Source organism: Coenobita brevimanus, chromosome 86, assembly GCF_032717465.1.
Source record: "Coenobita brevimanus isolate Jiangsu-jjx chromosome 86, ASM3271746v2, whole genome shotgun sequence".
NCBI lineage: Eukaryota > Metazoa > Arthropoda > Malacostraca > Decapoda > Coenobitidae > Coenobita > Coenobita brevimanus.
The window spans coordinates 14,996,555-15,018,323 of record NC_137039.1 but is presented as its reverse complement, the minus strand read 5'-3'; the positions used below and the strand labels follow the sequence as shown (position 1 = coordinate 15,018,323).

The following is a 21,769-nucleotide window of genomic DNA, read 5'->3' as shown; positions in this document are numbered from 1 at the left end:
CGCGTTAGTGCATCCGCTCTGTGCTCATAAGGTTGGCTTTCTTCCAAATTTGTTGCTCTGTTCATATGGAATTTAGTTGTTTGTAAATACCTGATAATAGGTCGATAGTTACTAAGATTTTTTGAGTCGCTTTTCTTGTAGAGCAAAATAATTACTGCATTACACCATCATGTTTTGGTAATGACCTTTTTCTTCATACTTTGAGAAAAGAAGTGGACGAGCCGGTTTTGAACTTGCATTCGACCATAATATGTCCGCTACTATTCCGTCGTCTCCAGTGGGCTTCCCTCTTTTCATATTATTATTATTATTATTATTTTTTAACTCGTCTGGTGTTACCTCTGGTATTTCAGTTGTGCCATATGTAAAGTTAGCAATCGGTCTTTGATACAGTTCTTCGCATAAACTGAATTTTGTTCATGATTTGTTTGCATTTATTGACTTCATATTTGTATTTCAGTAATATAATTTGTTGCTTTTTCTAGTGCCATTTTAATTCGGACTAGTTTCAGACTCTCCTTTTTTCATGGTTTGTCTTGTCTGATCTATGTTTCTCACTTCGTCTCCTTTTGATATGCTTATTTAATTCTAGGCTTTTTATTGTCTTTCTTTGTTTTAACTTTCATCTCTTCTCTTCATGAGTTGGAGGGTCGTTTTTGGATACATGTTTTCTTTGGTTGCACTTTCCATACTACCTCTACTGATTCTCTTAACACTTTGGTTGGTCTATCATTCAACTCATCATTGTCATAATCAGAATAACTTAGAGCCTGAAATATGTTCATTATTTCTTAACTGAAAGGCAACTTTGCTTTCGCTTACTGTTAATGAGCATATCTGTTTGTTTTTAATTGGCTTCTTTCTTTCATTTATGAAATTGGATCTAAGTGTGCAATCCACAATTCTTTTCTCACTTCTTATGTTTGCTTAGTTGATAACTGTGACGTTAGTGATCGTGGTGTTCATACCTGCTATAATGAAGTCGATTTCACTTTTTGTTTCTCCATTTCGGCTTCTCCAGGCCTGTTTTCTCCCAGTTCTTTTGTGGAAAAATGTGTTCATTATTTTCATGTTATACATTTCAGCAAAACTGACCATCTCTCCTCTTTCATTCCTCTCTCCTACTCAGCATTTTCCCATCCATGCCTCTACATTTTTCGATCTGCCAACTTTTTCCAAAGAAGTCTACTGTGAGTATAGAAGATCTGATATTTTCGTCTTTCATAATCTGGGACATGTCATCACTGAATGTTTCTACTTCTCCATCTGGGCTTTGAGAAGTGGGTGCACATTAACGGTGGATCTTTTGCATAGTCTGATTGCAATCCAAGGAATTTTGGCAGATACAGATCTGCACTAACGCGTCCCCGTAAGGTTCCCGTAAGGGCACCGCCGCTACGGTCCCCGTACGATGGTCTGTGTTTTGTCATGTACTAACATTTCTCCCACGATCGTACGGTGGCCGTAAGGCTAAGGGCGGGGGAAAACTCGCTGTGTTTGGGGGAATTTTCCCCCGCTCAGCTGATGGTCGCTTTGGCCAATCACAACGCAGGATGCTTCTCTGCCTAGACGCTTCAGCCAATCATCGTGTTTGGTGACACGACTCTCAGCTGAGAAGAACTCAAAAACAAAACAGGGGACAGGCTTGAACGAAATATGATTTGTTTGTCAGTTTGGGAAGTGCAGTGAGCAGAAAGCATTACTCACATTATTACCAGCATACCTACTGCTGCATGTTGTGGAGCAGTACTGTACATTACTGTTATGCAATGATGTACGAGTACATTAAAATGCCTTCAGTATACTGTACGGACTGAACTCCTCTTATATTTAACATTTCAGCTGTACAACACTATTACGACAATGTGCGTTGTGCAAAACTAAACTGACACTGCTGTGCACTGTACAGAACTGTACCTGACATTTTATGTCGAACAAAAGCACCCTAGGAAAAGCACCCTTGGATAAAAGCTCCAGCAAAGAAAATAAATTTTAGTTTTTTATTTTTATTTTTTATTTTTGCTTAACAGTAACCTATGCTGACCTAACAACCTAAAGTAATCTGACCTAAGGTAACTGAACAGCCTATGCTAAGCCAGCCAGCCTAACCTAACCAAACCTTAACCAAGCAACTTGACCTTACCTAACAACCTAACCTTAACTAACAACCTAACCATACCTAACTAAATAACCTAACCTAACAGAACTTAGTTGAACAAACATAAGAGCCACATAGAACAAGCTAACCTAAGCCAGCAAAAAAAAAAAATAATAATAATAATAATCTTAACCTGACCTAACAAGCTAAATTTATCTAACCTTAACATTGGTCTGAGATTCACATATATACTCTTCTCAGTCATTCCTCACTTTTGCCAGAATATACTCAATAATTCCTTTCTAACTCCCAAGAGGGGATTCCATCCCTCCTTGGAAGTTTTGAATAAATATATACTCGAGTTAATCTTAAATTTTTATGTCATGGAATTTAGTGGTTTTAGGGAAATTTTTGGTATATTCGGTTTATATAACGATTTTGTACTTTTATATGGGCATAACAGTTATGTGAGGAACCAAATGTTGTCCTTACTCTTAGAAGGCACAAAGCAAAAGCCAAAAACCATCAAATCTAACCAACATAACAGGCTTTTATGACCGTTTTGGCTTTTTTTTTTTTTAATTGCCCCCTTGAAATGTCAAAATTCCCCTTGCCCTCTTCACCCAACTATCATATGCTAACTCAACATAACCCTAAACTTAAATTAGCCTAGCCTAATAAATTAAGCTAATTTTAACCCACCCCATTCCAGTAATAAATTACCCTAACTTAAATAACCTAAATTTAAAATAATCAAGTTTAAGCTAAAAGTAACCAAAACTAAACCCAATTCTTAAACTAACCTTATCTCACCTAACCTTAAATTAGCCTAACCTAAGTTTAACATCGCTAACCTTATCATTATTCAATCCAAAAATAAACATCTTACCTAACAAAAATAAACCTAATCTAACCATCATTTAACCTAACCAAACCTAATTCTTAAATTAACCTAACCAAACCTAGTACTAACCTAACCTTACATGAGCCAAAATTAAGCTAAGCTAACCTTACAATAATCCAATCCACAAATAAACAAACCTAACCTAACGAAAAATAACCTAGTCAAAAATAACCTAACCTTAATTTTAAATTAACCTATCTTGAAACTACTGTATATTAGAAAGGGGATTTTGTTCTAGGGGCTTGACCTATTAGGCTCTTCTCCTAGTGGATCATGTCCTGACGGTTTACACTACTGCACAACAGAACATGTTATACTACTCTACAGCACTACACCTTACACTATTTCACACAACATTGCTGTACACTACTATAGACTACATTAAAGCACACTATAAATTTCTACCAACCTAAAGCATATGTTAATATGTAAAACACTAAATTATAGTACTACACAACTCTGATGAGCATATAATACAGTAGAACACTAATGAACACTAATACTGAAACCACTAATTTACACTAATGTACAATTCAGCGCACTGTATATTGTTGTACAGCACCTCTATTAACTACCCAGTATAGTGAAATAATTCGTTTACACGAGAGAATGCTTAATTCAGTTTATTTTCTGGTGGCTGAAAGATACGGGAGACGTTAAGGTTGGTCGGGCCCACCCTTAGCGGCGATCGTAACTCCGGCTCCCGTAAGGTCTCCGAAAGTGTTTAGTGCATGCCAACATCCGACGCCGCTCCCTTTTCCCCCGCCCGTAGCGAGTTACGAGACCGCAACTGCGTTAGTGCATCCGGCCTGATTTCAACAATGTTCTCTGCATGATTTCGGTTAATTAGAAATCCTACATCATTAACTCTTTCATTCTGCCTTCCTCTTTATTATAATAGGTGGTTGCTGTCTTAGAGGCCGATTATTATTATTATTATTATTATTTTTTTTTTTTATGGATCTCAGACTTAAAATAAGCCAACTAACGTTTTGTCACTCACTCATTAAGGTATCAGTTTTGTAATCTCCTGCGAAGCTTCTTACATTGTACATATAGATTTTCATTTATTCTAGTTTGTGCGGCGGCCTCTGATTTTCCAAGTCAGTGTATACTCACTTTCAGTGGCACACTGTCTGTAAGCACAGGAGGCTGTGCAGTTGGACCTTTAGTTGATGATGCAAAAGGAAATCCTTTAAAATCAGTAATAGCAGAATTCATGTTTGGTTAATGGGATGATGGCAAATTATCTAACCTCACTACTAGTTAGTTATTTGTGAGATGCAGTTCATTGTGCCATCTTATTCAGTGTATTTGGAGGAGCCCCATATACCTTTAGGGAGTCCAATGATCCATACAGTCTAAAACGGTACCTAGTATATCTATAAGGTGCTATAAGGTTTTCCCCAATCCCCCACCCACGGACGAGGTAGGTAGCAATGAGATCCTGCCCCTGGAAACACACACACACACACACACACACACACACATATTATATACTGTATATATATATATATATATATATATATATATATATATATATATATATATATTATATACACTCTTCTTCCTCATAAGCATCGTGAGACCAGGGCTAACTCCCTACATTTAAGGCTAGGGTGACTGGCCATACTCGTTCCCGAGTTGTATTATGTGAACAATAAACTCAGATCTTACCTTAAATATAAAATCTTGAAGGTTCCATCCAGCTGAGAGCGTTGATTCAGTAGCCTGCCCAGTGTCATTTGATTAGCTGATTATCACCCAGCATTTTAAATGATTATCTGGTTTACACCAAACCATTGGACCTATCACTCAGTACAAAGTCACCTGGGGACAGATGTTCGGGTGTAACATTGACATCTAATTAGTCTGTTAAGAATAATTACGGTCAACTGGATTAGAAGCAGATTATTTAAATATAGTGAATTGAATCTAATGTAATCAGAGAAAAAAAAAATAAGTAATTTATTATAAGAAAAAACATGCATTTTATATTCTTCTGTGTACCATTGCCACGATTATCACATAAAATCTCCTAACAACTTGCGGTAGAAAGAGAATGTCATAATACACAGACACAGTTAAGCATTTGTTTCTGCCTCTTGATAACCGGTGTCATATGCACGGAGTGACTTTATGCTGGAAGTTACCGTTCCCTTCTCTATTAAGCCTAAATTAACCTAACCTAACCTTAACCTAACCTTATCCTAGATCAAACTAACCTAAATAAACCTAAATTAAACTAATCTTAATTCACGAAATGACTAATTTCACAATCTGCCTGTAACATACTTATATATCTTTATTTATATCTATGTCCTATATCGACCTATAGTTACCTACAGGTCGATAAGACATCCAACTATCTTCCTGACACATGTATTTCATACAATGTTGTTGATAAATGGCACAAAATTTGAGACAACATGCGGATACTTTCAAAATAGAAGCTAGACGGCCATTCGGCGCATGCGCACTGAGCGGAACGGTAACTTTCAGCATAAGTCACTCCGTGCATACGACACCGGGCTAATGTATGGCCCGACCTCCACTATAGGTGGAGGAAATCTTCAAACGAGCGAACGCCTCTTGATATATAACTTTTCCAGATGGTGACTGTCAGTATGAATTGTCAGCTTCGTAATTATTTGTTGTTGTGATTTGCTCATATATTTCTCAAATGATATTTTGGAACCAATAATCTTTTGTATTTTTTCATTATCTTACTGACGCTGGATGGAGATGTCTTCAGTGACACTGAAATAAATCGATGGCTCCTTACCTGGTTTTAAAAATGCCCTGGAACTACCAGATAAACCTGGGGCCAGAACAATAACAAAACCAACATTACGTAATTAATATAGATGTATTTAACTGGATACTTTAGCCTTACAATTGGTTCTTTTTAACATATTGCAACTCTTCGAAGAACTATATCGCCCAGTGAGGGTGGTTAAGAAGATAAATATTTGTTCAAATTATCATTTTGTGATTTTGATTTGCGTTTAATAGAAACGTTCATGTTAATATGTAATTTGATTATCAATTTTCATGTTAATTATAAAATTTTTATTTAAATTCTTAGCAGAATGAATGTTGGATTGATTTCTCATTGAATAGGAAAGTATTTCAAACCAGCCTCCTTCTTATTGCATATCTCAGTGTATATACTACTGTCTGCAGTACAATAACAGCTGTAGACAACCTCTGGACAAATGTCTAAGAAGTTCTTGCCTCATTCCTGTAACAAATACAGATTGAAGCCCAAAAGGTTTTTTTTTATGGTACTGCGTGGGTAAAGATGGAATAAATGTTTCTATCCCAGACATAACGGGCACTGCTGGATGGTGGTGGTGTGAGCGTGTGGTGTTAGGGTTGTGGATGCTGACAACGGTGGTTTTGACAAGGAGCTACTCTGGCAACCTCATGTCTCTCCTGGCTGTCAGATACATCCCCATGCCTATACAATCACTACAGGATGTCGTCGAATACCCTGTTACGCTGGTTATGCAACAAGGCACAGCCTTGGTTCATATGTTTAAGGTAATGTATATTGTGTTTTGGTTTCAAAGCACCATGGGTTGTTTAAATGGAAGAATTTTACCTATCCATCCTTTTATTATCACTTGTGTGTTGCCAGATCACAAGTTTAATGAAATATCTGTTAGCCTATTCAATTCAAACTTTTAACCCCCCTTCCCTGATAGCTCATTTACACAATCTTTGGGCAGGTGTTGTGTCCAGTCACACTACTCATCTGTTGTGAAGCATGGTGACAAAACACGATATGAACAGTAAAGCATAAACAGGGCTTTTGCTTTGGTTCATCCACTGTATATGGTCAGTTCCTATGCAGCATCCATTACCATGCTCCAGCACCACAGGTGCCCACTAATCGTGTAAACAAACCCCAGGGTTTCTCCTAAACTAAAGTGTCTGTTGTGTGCTGGACCAAATACATTTTATGTCTGACGACTTTCATGTTGTTGTTGTTGTTGTTGTTGTTGTTGCACAACCCGGTCAAGCCTGGCTTAGTAAACCCATTGACCATAGGTGAGGAACTGCCCATATAGAGTCATGCCATAGGTCCTCTACACTGTTCATGTTGTGGCTACATCTTAAAGTGGCATGAGCTGGTCAGTGTTCCATTATGTGGGTTATGATGTTTGAGTCCATTTGACAAGTGGGGCAGATACCTGTGATTCCAACCCAACCCAAATCTAAGGTGGTAACTAGGCAGAGCTGGGTGATGTCTTTATTTAAGCGTTGCTTTATGAATTCCATCAGTTCCTATTTACGGATACCTCTCATGGGTGGACGCCAGGCTGGGGGAGGTTATTATAGTGTCCTGATTGAGGTGTTGTATTGCCCTGTGCGTGAGATGAGTGTTTCTTGTTTGGTAGTGTTGAAGTATCTGGTGGTGAACTGTTGTTCACGAGGGTATAGAAATATTTGTTTGATGATTGTTTTGTGTCAAGCTGTGTTGTGTGGATCTAACATGTAATGACAGGAGTGCTGTTGTGTGACAGGACAGGCTGTTGCATAGAATTGTGTGCCTTTCATGTAAATATATACTCTAAGAAGGAAGAACTTTGGTTTCAGAGTGTAAGAGAACCGTGGGAGTGATAGTGGTGCAGCCAGTGATGATGCAGCAAACATCGGGCTGTATGGTTGCAAGGTGTGTTAGTGGGTGTAGATAGATGGGAGCTCCCAGGTCGGCGGGCCATAGGACATCACTAATCTAATGTATTGCTTATAGACTAGGGTGTTTTTTTATTTTTTTCTACCCCAGATATAGCCTTGTAATTGCCCTGGAAATGTAGAATCTGGGGGTGCATCGACTCTTGATGTCTTGTATATGATACCATACTCTGTGGTGAACCCAGTGTCATGTCACTCCAAGGATCTTAGTGGAAGGTGTGTGTGGCACGGTACATTATTAATTGTGAGGTTATCGGTCTACATGTTTCGTGATTGATGCTGCAGATGAGTGTAGCGATGGCTATGGATGGAGCAATCATCAACCTGTTCTCCTCGATCCATCACTGAAGTGTATTTGGGTAGGTTTGTTGTAGTGTGTCTTGGATATGGTGTGTGGTTATGGTAATGCCATCTACAAATGAGGCAAAGTTTGTGTAGGAAAGTCATGCATGTGTAGGGTGAAAACTAAGGGAGAAAGGACGGATCCTAGTGGAGTTCTGTTAGGAAACATTCATATTCTTGGATGACTTGCCCTGGAGTGTAATGTGTGCTTGTCAACCAGATAATATTTAGTAAGCCAGCCTTTGGAGTTGTTTTCTATATTTGCGTAGCAGATCTGGATGATTAATCTTTGTCAGTATGCCATCAAACGCTTTACCTAGGCCTACTGTTGTCGGTCTCGCGGAGTTGAGTCATCAGATGCGTGTTGTTTGAAATTGGCTAGTAAGAGTTTTTTAAAGAGTGTTAGTGCACGTCCACACGCGTGCTCGAACAAATGCTGACATGTAAACAACACAGTTACAAACAAGCTGCAAACATTGCCTGAATAGAAACGTTCAGATCATGCTGGCAAGATACTGAAGTTTCAGCTGCCTCATATGAACACACTCATCGCATCACTTCTGCTACCAGTAAGTTCGATACAGCACTGAAACATGTGCATACATCTGTCCAAATACAGCTACCTACATGTATCCAAACATGTTGCCAGCTGTGTTGTCAACACATGTTCGATGACACGTGTGGACGCGACTTATGCTCTATAGTTGTGTTTGGGAGAGCATAGGGGACAAGAGGAGTGACTTTGGTAAGAATTTGGGGCATGGTTGTCATGAGTGGTGTACTACATAGTGTTATGATTCTGTAGAAAGAGGGATGTGTTGGATTCCATTTTAGTTTTAGAGTTGTCATGATTGTTGCACGTTTCCAAAATGTGTGCGTACTTCAATGTGAATATGATCAGTTACTGTTTTTTTTTTTTTTTTTTTTTTATATAGATCCTGGATGCCAGATGCAGGTTGCTGATGCCATCCGGCCCTGTTGCTCATGGAGGTGTTTGTGATTAAGAGATACTGTTAATTATTTTGTAAAGCTAAGACGAGTCTGTGGACTGGCTAAAATTTATTACAAAGGCTTTACCTTTTTAAGAGTTCTTTACATTGATGTTTTTTGTCGATTTGGTACCGGTAGTTTCATTTTGGGATCCTTGTCATAGTGTCTTGTATGTGTGGGTGATAGGAGTTGTGCTTGAGTGAGTTGGGGTGTTTTATAAGGTGAGCAATCTTCGTTGTAACGTTTGGGTTGTAGAGTCTTCTGTTATCTTGTAGAATATAGTGATTTTATGCATTAAATACAATATTGCTACATACCTGATGGGCTTGCCAACGTTAGTGATGGGTGTATTATGTAGTGTGCTGAAAAATTGTTCTGCTTCTTCGATGATGGTCCAGTGATGTGTAATCACAACAAGTGAATTCTAATGGTGATAATGATAGGGAAGTGATCTGAAGGAAGTTTGGGGTCCATCCGCCATGTGGTGGTGAGTGAAACTGTGGGTACGGAGAATGTTGTGTCTGAGGAAATGGGCTGGTGGTGTGCTTGCTATGAGCTGTAGGTGAATTGTGAGGTGGCATTGAAAATGCACAGTACATGTCATGCGCTTGTGATGCATTATCGAGGCCCCGGCTGTTGTTTACATTGTGTTCATACTAGCAGTTTGCTTTGGAGTTAAAGTCCTGAACAATGAAAGAGCTAGTTTTCTGTGTTAGAGGTAGTAACAGAGGGTTGTATTGCTCTGATGTGGCGTGGGGAATACCATTGGGAAAGACAAACTTACAAATGTCCATTCCTTGCTTGTGACCAGATTTGACTCTGGGTGACTATGTATATTGTTGTATCACTCTGGAAAAGTGATTATATTGCCTATGGTTTGTCTGATGTACTGTATATGATATGGTCTTCTCAATGGCCATTAGTCTGTCTATGGGGACATATGAATAATGGCTGAAATAATGAGTTTTACATGTGTGTGTGTGTGAGCTTTGTTTACTGTGGGACTATATACCATGTGTTGTGTTTTTGGAGAAGGAATTAGTTTGTGGTGTTTTGGTGTGATCATTGACATTTTGTTGTGATATGTTCATGCTGCATGTTTGAGACTGTGCATCTAATTTGTGTGTCTGTGTTGTGGGTTTAATGTTTGTGCGCTGTGGCCAAGTTGTGAAGGCAGTGGTCGTGTGAGCAGGGGGGTAGTTGGAGAGAGTGATAGGAGCAGCAGCCTATCTGCGAATGTGAGGCACCTGTCACACACCAATGTCCTGTGGTGTAGCATGATTTTTGCAAATATCGGGTATGTGATGTGGATTCATTCTTTGCACGAAACGCAACCAACAGATCCATGCGTTGGTTAAGTGTTTGCGATGAGCAAGGAGCAAGTTTCCTCATCCTGAAGGGACTAATCTGAGGATTCAGTCCATCATCACTAAACAGCACTGTATTAGCAGTTAACTCCAGCCATCTCTTTAGTCTGAGTGCATGAGCCACCAGACCAACCCCAGACTTTCATTCGGGGTTATATGATTGCTTACCTGAGGTCAGTATGTTGAGACATCTCCTGGCATTCCTGATTTACCTAGCTGTACCCACCTGCTGTGAGAATTGCCAGTGAGTTTATTGACTTGTGATAGTGTTGTGCTAATGTGTTCCAGTGTTACAATTGAGAGCGTTGGGAGTGCTGAAGGCTAGTACAATTGTGTTGCAATTTTGTATTCCCCGTATTGTTTAGCGTGTGAAGTATATTTGTAATTTTGTATTACCCTTTGTGTGATTTCTGTGTGTGATGGCTTCCTCTACTGAGATTTGTGACCCCACTGCTAATTTTGAGAATGGCTACCTTGAGTTAACCTACCTAGTGCGGGAGCCGTACCTGTATGGTCTGCATACATCCACGAACAGTGCTGGAGCCATACCTGTACGGTCTACGTTTGCAACTTGCATCAACACGTGAATTTTCAAATCTGGTGGGAGATGACTGGCATGGACACTGATGCACCCTTCCTGCATCTGTACCCACGCTATGAGTCACCCAGGCTGCTCCCATGACATGCGGGAGGCCTGCTTCTCACTCCTACTTTGTCACTGCTTGTGTGAACATCATGTTGCACCATGGTCTTTCAGAGCCTGAGATTGACGCCCTTTTGTTCATCCCTCATGATTGTGAGTGATTAACCCATCAACGACGATGTGGCTGATAAAAACTACGTTCAACCAGACGTTGAAACAAGCAATGATGAAGAAATTCAATTGCCATGAAAAGCTAAGTATATAGTGTATAGGCTGGCCACCTCCCAACGAAGTGCGCCACCGGGCAAACCACCACCACCTTGGATGAATCATCTAGAGAGGAAGAGGCAGTGGAGAGCACCTCCAAGCTGCCTAAATGGGTGGGCTTACCCAGGAAAACAAAAAAGGGTGAGAAAGACAGCCAAAAGAAAAAGTACAGGATGAGTACTTCTTTGTTTTATTCATCTGGGTCAGGTGGCTTGAGAGCGTGGTCATCATACTGCACACCCTCACCCCAGCCAAGTACCTCCGCCACCCTGCCACCATGTGCTGTCTCGCCTCTGCCTCACAGCTCTCCCTCACCTCTGCCTCCCCCCCCACAGCCTCAAACGGTGGGGAAAGGAGGAAAGGGGAAAGGCAGGGGGAAGAAAAGCAGAGGTCGTGGAAGCAGTGTGGCTGTAAGGCCTCCTCCTAAAACCTACTCCCCAACTTCCTCCCTATCCTGACGGTGGTGACGGTGCCCCAAGTGGAGGTGATGAAGGAGACAGGGAAAGAGACGATGACGTGACCTGGGAGTTGGATGATAGGAGTGATTTTTTCCCCATCATCCATCCCTTCACTGCCGGGGATAGGGCTGGCTGTACTGTCCCTGACTTTACTCCAGCCTCAAGGAGGATTGATTTTTTCAAGAATTTCTTTTCAAGAGAATTAGTCTTGAAAATAGTTTTCTTGACAAATGCATATGCCTCCTTCTGCTGTGGGGGAGCAACACAAACACCCCACAGCCGCCTCTTTGACGCCGACGTCTCTTTGGATAAGATGTACCTGTTCCTTGTCCTGATTCTCCTGATGGTGCTAATCAAGAAGAGCAGACTGCCATTCTAATGGACTGTTGACCCCATGATGGCGACGTCCTTCTTCGGTAGAGTTATGAGCAGGAACAGGTTCCATCCAGTATATCCTGAACCGCCTGCATTTCTTTGATGCTGTCGACCCTGTGAATGTTAACAATTTGGACAATATGCGAAGGATTCAGTTGGTCCTGAAGGAGAAGTTCTCTGCCTCTTTCTATCCACAGTGAGACCTGGTCTTAGATGCGAATCTCGTGATGTGGAGAGGAAATATTTCCTTCAGGCAGTACATTCCCAGCAAGAGGCACTGTTTTGGCTTCAAAATCTTCATTATCTGTGACTGCAAAACTGGATATGTGCAGGCCATAGTCCTGTACACCGATTAACAAACGGAGATTGTGGAGGCCAGGACTCCTGGACTGTCAGGGGCCGTGGTGAAGACAATGATGGAGAAGTATATTCATCGTAGGCACATGCTGTACCTGGATAAATGGTACACCAGCCCCCTTCTTGTTCAGTTTCTACACCTGCAGGAGACGGGAGTGTGCGATACCGTCAAGAAGAACAGGCGGCATATGGTGCAAGTGGGCTGGAAACAGACAAAGAAGAGGTGGTGTTTTATAAGAGCAATAATATCCTCACCATAGCCTGGCACCATAATCGAGAAGGCAACCTTCTCTCTGCATTGCACCACCTTCTGATGCACCGCACCAAGTCCATTGGCTGTCAGAGCAAGAGTCAGGTGCCATTGTGGAAGCCTGATGCCGTCCTTGAATACAACATCAATATGAGGTTCGTTGACCATGCAGACGCCATGAGATCCAGTGTTGATTGTGCCAGGCCCACGATGAAATGGTACAAGAAGTTGTTCTTTCATTTTCCTGACATCATAGTCCTGAATGCCCACATCCTCCACGCAAATACAACAGGAACCAACGAAACCTTCGAGGCATTCATTAGAGAAATGTGCAGAGATCTCATCGGAACCCATGGGTATGATCAGGAGGCCTCTCCTTAACTCCACGGCAGTGACATCCCCCTGCAACTCACCGGCCGTCAGTTCCTCAGCATGGTCCCTGCCACACAGACGCACTGGAATGTGCAATGGCGCTGTCACGTGTGTCAACACAGCACCGTCAGGCCCCATACACAGCGGAAGGACTCATGCTACCAGTGTGTTTAGTGTGACCTGGGTCTATACATCATTTCCTGCTTTGAGGAATATTTCACCCTCCTCCACTACTAACTGAACAAAAGAAGCATGAAAAAAGACACAAGTGAAATGTATATATTTGTAAATAATATGTAGTGCTAATTTTCTCATAAATAAGTGTAATATGATAAGAAACTAGTGTGTGTGATATTATAATAGTAAGTGAAGTAAAATAAGTTATGTGTGTGTGTGTGTGTGTGTGAAAATACCTGTATACTAAGTGAAATGACACGGCACAAGAATGTTGCCATGTGAGAAAGGAGAACGGTAGTGTGCTAAGTGTGCGAGGAAAAACACCAAAAGCGGGTAGAATTATAAGTTATGTGGAAAATATAAATTATATACAGTATATTACATGTGGGCACAGACTTTCTACCTCAGAAACGTAGAATAAGAACTATTACGAACATTTTGTGGGCAATCCAACTCACTCACTTGCTTGTCATAATGCACCAGCGTACATAACTATGCTTGGGGACACTTCCTATATCATCTATATACCCAACAAGAGTGTCCTTGGCTCGAATAGCATAGTAACCGATGAGGAAAATGCAGAGCTTCTGCCTCCTCTCACTCTGTGGTGGTGGCGGGCGGTGAAGTCTATGGGCGTTACTCCAAAGTTTTCAGCTGTCTGGTCATGGAGAATCGGTCTCAAAATCGACCTAAATGGCTTCTGTGAATACTTTTATGGTTGTTCTCCATGTTTTCTCATGATTTCTGACCTATCAAGCAAAAAAAAAAGTTGAAAATTGGCTGGCACCACGGCTCCATGAGGGTCCAAAGTCTGCCGGCATATGGCAGGTTAAATGAACAACTCAAATTGAAACTGGAGGCACAAGTTCTCAGGCAGGAGAAATCACAAATGAGGGAATTGTTGGAGAAGATGTTATAGGAGAGAAAAAAAGTCTGAAGGCTGGACATTTATCTATAAGGTTACAACAAAGTTCACCATTAAGAACAAGGAGAGATCAAAATCACAAATGCATACATTACGTGATGAATGTGGTGGGAAGGCAGAGAGGGAAGAAGAGGTGGAGGAAGGTGAGAGTACTTCCTGTAGGAATCCTGAGAAAATCATGAAAGGTAAGATAAATGTTGTCATTGTTGGAGACCCACAGGTAAGATATCTAAGTAGAGCAGTTTACACCCTACTCACTAAACATGTGTGTCTTTTGGGGGCCAGGGTGGGTAATGGTTCATGAAAAATTACAAATGTCGTGAAGGATAATGGAGATAAACCCAGTGTCTGCCTCAGTGAAGGAGGCAACAGTACTCGTCGGCGTAGGAATGAGGTACTGTGGCAGCAGTACAAGGGTATGTTGGAAAAAGTTAGGGAGAGGGGAGGGACCCCTGTAGTACTTGGTGTTTGCCTAGGAGGGGGGTTGAGAAGGAATGACAGAGCAGGATGATGGGTTTCAACTGCCGACTTGAAAGGTGTTGGAAAGTTAATGCAATACCTTTCAAAGATAGAAGGGACCAGCTTCATGGACAGAGTGTGATGTGCTGTTGGGAAAGGACTCATCTTAGTAGACAGAGAGTTACCGTTTTAACTACGACGATTGATAGGAGTTAGAGTTTTTTTCTAGGTTAGAAGTTAGAGGTACAGGAAGTTATTACAACTCCACTCTGGGAACACTATTATCTGGTTTGAATAGATACATCAATACTTGTAAAAATAAGAAGAAAAGTTTAATAATTAATGTAGGTGCATCCACTCAGGCCCCTCAAAATGAACAGGCGAAGATAGAGCAGAGAAGAGACGATGATGGAAAAGCAATAAGTGATAACTAGCATAAAAATTGTTATATTAGCTGAGTAAGCAGTTTCCTGGTTATTAACAAAAAGAAAAAAGTAAAGCAATGTAAAGGCATAAGTACTCAAAGTAATCTAAACGTGTACTACACTAACAGCACGACTTTACGTAATGTAATGGATGAACTGAGGGCTCTAATTTGTAGAGAAAATAGACGTTGCCGTTTTTAGTGAAAGTTGGATCAACACAGACACTCGAGAATTATTAGCAGAATATCAGATAAAGGTTTATAATATGTTTGTAACAAATCGTCTGGAAGAAAGGGGGGAGGAATAGCTACTTATATATATATATAATGGATTCATTAACTATTACAATAAAGCGAACAAAGGCACAGAGATTGTCTGTCTATCTATCTATTGCCAGACGCCTCAATCCCCTTCGGGGTGGCCACAAACAAATTGCCTCCACGTCGCCCTGTCTCACGCCATTTCACTGCCTTGCTCCCAGCTCACACCCCCCTCTCTAATATACCACTCCACCCCATCTCTCCATCTCATCCTCGGTCTCCCTCTCTCTCTCTCCCCCCCTCCACCTCACTCACATACACTGTCTTTGTCAGTCTTTCACCCTCCATCCTCTCCACATGGCCAAACCACCTCAGTGTATTCCTCCTAATGCTTCCTATCACATCCACATCACAACGCTCCTTTATATCATCATTTGTCAGCCTGTCTCTCCATGTGACTCCACAGGCTCCTCTTAAATAACTCATTTCCACTGCTCTCACTCTTGACTTATGCCCTTCCAACAACGTCCAAGCTTCACTTCCATATGTTAGAGTTGGTATCACAATACTGTCATGTAGTAACTTTTTCACTTCCATGCTCACTTCCCTGTTTCTTATCACTGCTTTCAAGGAACCAGCAACCTTTCTTCTTTGCTGTACCCTTTCAAGCACTTCACCCTCCAAACCTCCATCCTTACTCATCACACTACCCAAGTACTTAAACGTACTCACATTTTCCAGTTCCTCACCATCCGACCTCGCTGTACATTCACTGACTTCATCTCTCTCAAAGACCATCACTTTACTCTTCACTACATTCACCTTTAGATTCCGTTTCTTACACACTCTCCCAAACTCATCCACCAAGCCTTGCAGCTCCCCTTCGTCTTCACTCAACAACACAGTATCATCTGCAAACAACAGTACAGGGAGTTTCCAAACACTACCCTCTCTCACCAGGGCCACTCCAACATCCACTACCCTACCTTGTACCTCTTTTATTACCCCATCCATGTACAGATTGAAGACCCCAGACATGACACATCCCTGTTTCAACCCAACCTTCAAAGAGAAAAATTCATTCAGTTCACAATCCACATGCACTGCAGCCTTAGCACCATCATACATACTCTTCACAGCATTCAACAACTTCCCATCTACTCAATATATTCTTAACACTTTCCACAATCCTTGTCTATCCACCCTGTCATATGCTTTCACCAAATCCATGAAAGCCTCATACTACTTCTTTCCCTTCTCTAGAAGCTTTTCCACTAAAGATCTAAGAACGAATATCTGATCTACACAACCTCTTCCCTTCCTAAAGCCTCCCTGTTCTTCTCCAACTAATTCCTCTGTTATTTCCCTAACTCTGTCAAGAAGTATCCTACCATACACTTTTCCTATTATACTAAGAAGACAAATGCCCCTATGATTACCACACACTTCTTTTTTCCCTTTTCCTTTTTGTACAAGGGAATAATTATACCTGACTTCCAATCCTCCGGAACTCTACCTTCCTCCCAGGCTAATCTGCACATCTTCCACATCCATTCTACTACTAGCTCTCCCCCATGCTTCAACATTTCACCACACACTCCATCAATTCCTGGGGCTTTCCCCAATTTAACTTTCTTCATTGCTTCCACAACTTCAATCCTACTGATTTCATCCTGTCTTCTCACCTCCCTCCTTCTCCCAGCCATTTCCCAGCCACTTATACTCGTATTACTTTCATCCTGTATGTTCAACAATTCCTTAACCCCTTAACCGCGGGGCGTCACTTTCGTGACGCTTAGGAGCAAGGGATCATACCGCGGGGCGTCGCTTTTGTGATTCTGTGTTATTTTGAATTCACCCGGGCTTTCAAGTGGGGGCTTGTATCATCTATCAGTACTGACAATGTCCAACACTAGTCAGCACTCCTAATCTCATCTGTACTCCCATCCATTGTTGACAATTTAGCCATTTCTCCCCGTTCTTGACTCCCCTCCCTACCCCCCCTCCATTACCCTATCCTCTCGCCTGCCCGGCCATGCTACGCTAAGTAAATCTTCCCTGGAATTTTTCACTGATTTCATCCATTGAAATAAGCCCTATGTCGTATTCTTATACCAAATAATATATACAAGAAAGAAATCAGGTAAGTGAGAGTGCCATACACCTGGAATTGGCTAATTATCACCTGACAACACCTCACGTGCACTCGTTCGCTAATTTTCGCTGTTTTTTTCCCCTTGAAATATGCCGTATAATCTATTTTCGTAATAAATATACATGTAAGGAGAGAAGGGAGAAGCCTAAGTGATATTTACATTCACCTGGAACTACCTAATTTATAATGTATTGTCTAGATTTCCTGCCAATCATATCAGTGCTACACAAAGCTGTTTCAAAGATTTAACATTGGTAGCTCTGATTATATATCTCCTAAGTAGGCCTCTAATCTATTTTCGTAATAAATATACCTGTAAGGAGGGAAGGGAGAACCCTAAATGATATTTACATTCACCTGGAACTACCAAATTTATAATGTATTGTCTAGATTTCCTGCCAATCATATCAGTGCTAGACTTAGCTGTTTCAAGAAGTAATATTGGTAACTCTGAATAACCCCTAAAGCAGGCCTCTAGGCTAGCTGGCCTGGCAACTGCGTTATCAGTGTAGTCTCATCTTCCGAAGTGAGAGGACGTATGTTTCATCTTGCTGACTTCAAGGCCTTTTTTCACCCCCATGCAAATGGCTCTGTGACCTTTACCCCCTACTAAACCTCGTGTGGAAAGAGGTAAAGGGCTGACAATTGATAAAAGAGTGACTACGATCTTTCTATTGAGTAAAACAGTGCAAGTGGAATTGTAAATAATGTGTAAACAGCAAGTGAAAGTAATGAATGTAAATATACGTGAACAATGGAAAATAGTTTTATAAGTTATTTCAAGTGACAGTGCATAACACTGTAAATAAAATAGAAATGTAAATAACGTAAATAAAATAGAGAACGTAAATAGAAATGTAAATGAGTAGTATTATAAGAATACGAGTATATACCCTAGGAGTAATGAAAGTGAAAGTTTCACTCTAGCATGTCTGAATGCTATGAGTTATGAGAGTGAAGATGAAAGTGACAGTCACTCTCAATGCCAGTATACAGGACGAGAAAGTGAATGCTACGTATTTTACTGAAAGAAATTGAATCCCTACAGTGACAATAAACTAATACTACTGAAGGAAACTTATGGATAAAGACTGTAGATATATATAAGTGTTATATAGTAATAGAAATATAAAGTGTGAGGGGTTTTATGAATAATAAATGACAGACTACCATGAGCGAACTAGTGCCAGTGCGACGATCAGACGCGCTCGTAATTTCCATTGCTTTCACAGTGTTTTTTTTTTAGTATGGATCCCAAACTACTTGAAAATTGTAGAATAGTGTTTATAGTGTTTGTATCTGGCTGTGGTAATCATATTACTGGTTGTTGGGAAGTGTAAAGTGGAGACTTCGTTACCCTACTTCAGAGGTCTCCACAAGTCCTACGGTAACGGACGAAGGCTCAACAATCATTCCAGGAGAAAGCTGAAGGTATGTGCCATAAGCATATGTAATTTTATTATTCTAGGACTAATAACTGATTTTTGGCAAATATTTTTTGAGAGTCTGTCGGAGCCCAAATAACCCCGCGGCACACGCAAGTAATTGGTAAACAAGCCCGCGGTGTAGGGGTTAAAGTGCTCTCTCCATCTGCTCACGTTCTCTCCCTTCTCCACTAGTAATCTACCATTTTTATCTTTCACTTCCTTGCTAACTTCACTTCCACCCTGTCTTACTCTCTTCACCTCTTTCCAGAACATTTTCTTACAGTCCCTCCACTTTACACTCAAATTCCTTCCAAATTCCTCATCCACTCTCTTCTTACTTTCTCTTACTGTTTTTACCTCTCTCTTTCTTTCTACATATAACTCTCTCTTCCGCCTCTCAACATCTTCCACGCCCCTATTTCTCATCCATTCATTGTATGCTTTCTTTTTTTGTGCCACAGCCTGTCTCACCTCTTCATTCCACCACTCTGTTCCTTGCACCACCCTCCATCTTCTCTTCATCCCACACATCACATCACATGCTGCACATACTTCTTCTGTGAATATCCTGCACACACCTTCCACGTCCCCCATCTGCTCCACTTCATATTTGCCCAATCGTTCCTGCATTTCTCTCTTACACATTCTGCCTTTTTCTCATCCTCTTGTAACCTTTCCACTCTCCTTACAAATACTCCTTCTTCCCGTCCTTTCCTTCTTCTATTACTCCATCTTATTTGGATCTTGATTCTGGTCACCACGAAGTAGTGGTCAGAAAGTCCACTCCCCCAACGTCTATAAGCTCTTCCATCCATTACACATCTTTGCATCCTTTCATCCACACACACATAATCAATCATTGCCTTCCTTTCATTCAGTTCACCACCCACCCTTCTCATCACTCGCCATGTATACCTGTGGATCAATATATACCTGAAGAGGGTACTGCCTATCACCAACCCACTCCCAGCACAAATGTCCACTAACGCACTGCCATTTTTATCTATCTCAGCAGGCACACCCCACTCACCAACTATTCCATCCACCTTCACATTCCCTACTTTACCATTCATATCACCGATCAAAAACACTCTCGAATTCCTTCCAAACTTTTCCATGCACACTTCCACATTTGTCCAGAACTCTTCTCTCACTCTGCTTGCCCAATCTTGCGTTGGTGCTTACACACACACAATCGCCCAAATTTGTATTCCAACTTTCAATCTTACCCAGACAATCCTTGACCCAACTGATTCATACCTTTTTATTTTCTTATTCCATCTTTTACTCACAATTGTTTGGATTGAAATTAGTAAAACCAAATTATTTTTGATTTATTATATATATGTATATATATATATATATATATATATATATATATATATATATATATAGATATATAGATAGATAGATACAGTGGAGTCTTTTATCCGAAATTCTTTTAACCACAATATACCATTAACCGTAAGTTTTACTAAAACGTTCTCATTTTTCAATTAACCACAAAAATTTGGAATCTATCCGAAAATTCAATCATGGCAGGCTTGTTTCGCACCACTAGCGGTAGTTTACGGTTGCTCTGCTAGTCACTAGAGCGAGCATTAGTTGCGCCAGCCCCCATCCACCACCTCGGAAGATTTGGATGATGTAGGAAATGACGTGGATGATGTGGAAATAATTGAATAAGGAAACAGAAAATATGAAAAAAACAATTATGTTTAAGACTTTTGTGTGTTCGAATTGCTTACAGTGAAGTACGTAACTGTTTTGGTGAAGGTTTAAGTTTATTTGAGTGAAGATTTATATTAAGTTGACAGTTTTTATTACAGTTACAAAAGTGCAGTTGCATATGTAGTTACTACAGTTTATTAAGTGTTTTGGTGATGGTTGAGTGGCTTTGGGGGAGCTGGTGGTGGTGGTGGGCTAGACGTCGCCAGAAATGGGATATGGGTGAGTACAATACTGTTCCCTTGTATCTTACATATTATTATAGTTTCTTTTATCCGAAAAAATCGATTAAAAGAAACTTTGAAAGTCCCATGATTTTCGGATAAAAGAGACTCACTGCATATATATATATATATATATATATATATATATATATATATATATATATATCCGCCCCTGTGTGGAGTACAACTCTCATGTGTGGGGAGGCTCCCCACATACAGCTCTTCTCAGTAGGGTGGAGTCAAAGGCTTTTCGTCTCATTAACTCTCCTCCTCTTACTGACTCCCTTCAACCTCTGTCTCTTCGCCGCACTGTTGCATCTTTATCTCTTTTCTATCGCTACTTTAATGGTCACTGCTCCTCTGAACTGTCTGCTTGCATTCCTCCACCTCTATGACGGGCGCGTAGCACCCGTCTGGCAGCAAACTCTCATCCCTTTTCTGTCCAACTCTCTAATGCAAGAGTTAACCGTTACTCCCAGTCTTTCATTTATGAAACAGGTCAGCTCCGGAATTGTCTCCCTCTGTCTGTATTTCCTGCTGCCTATGATCTCCAGTCTTTCAAACGCAGTGTCCAGGCATCTCAAAATGATAGGATCTTGAATTTGGCTCTCTATTGTATTTTGTTTTTCTCTTGGAGGGAACTGTTACTGTGGGCTCATGGCCTTTGGTTCCTTCTTCCTCGCATAATATATACATATATATATATATATATATATATATATATATATATATATATATATATATGAGGAGTAGACTGTAGCACCAGTCGAACAGGGCGGTACTCCCGAGGTTGATGGCAAGCTGGTGATAGGGAGAGCTGGAGCTCCCGTTTCACAAGCCCTCAGGACTTGATCCTGACCAT

The 21,769-nt window shown here is 40.8% G+C and overlaps 1 protein-coding gene across 1 annotated transcript in view; it reads left to right on the top strand.

The window, feature by feature from the left end:
- LOC145410575 (putative glutamate receptor) overlaps window positions 1–21,769 on the top strand; it is a 145,515-nt gene that overhangs the window by 20,445 nt on the left and 103,301 nt on the right. Inside the window, exon 2 of the mRNA XM_080280691.1 lies at window positions 6,331–6,548. Coding sequence (XP_080136817.1) covers window positions 6,331–6,548 — 218 coding nt within the window. The remainder of the gene's footprint in view (window positions 1–6,330; window positions 6,549–21,769) is intronic.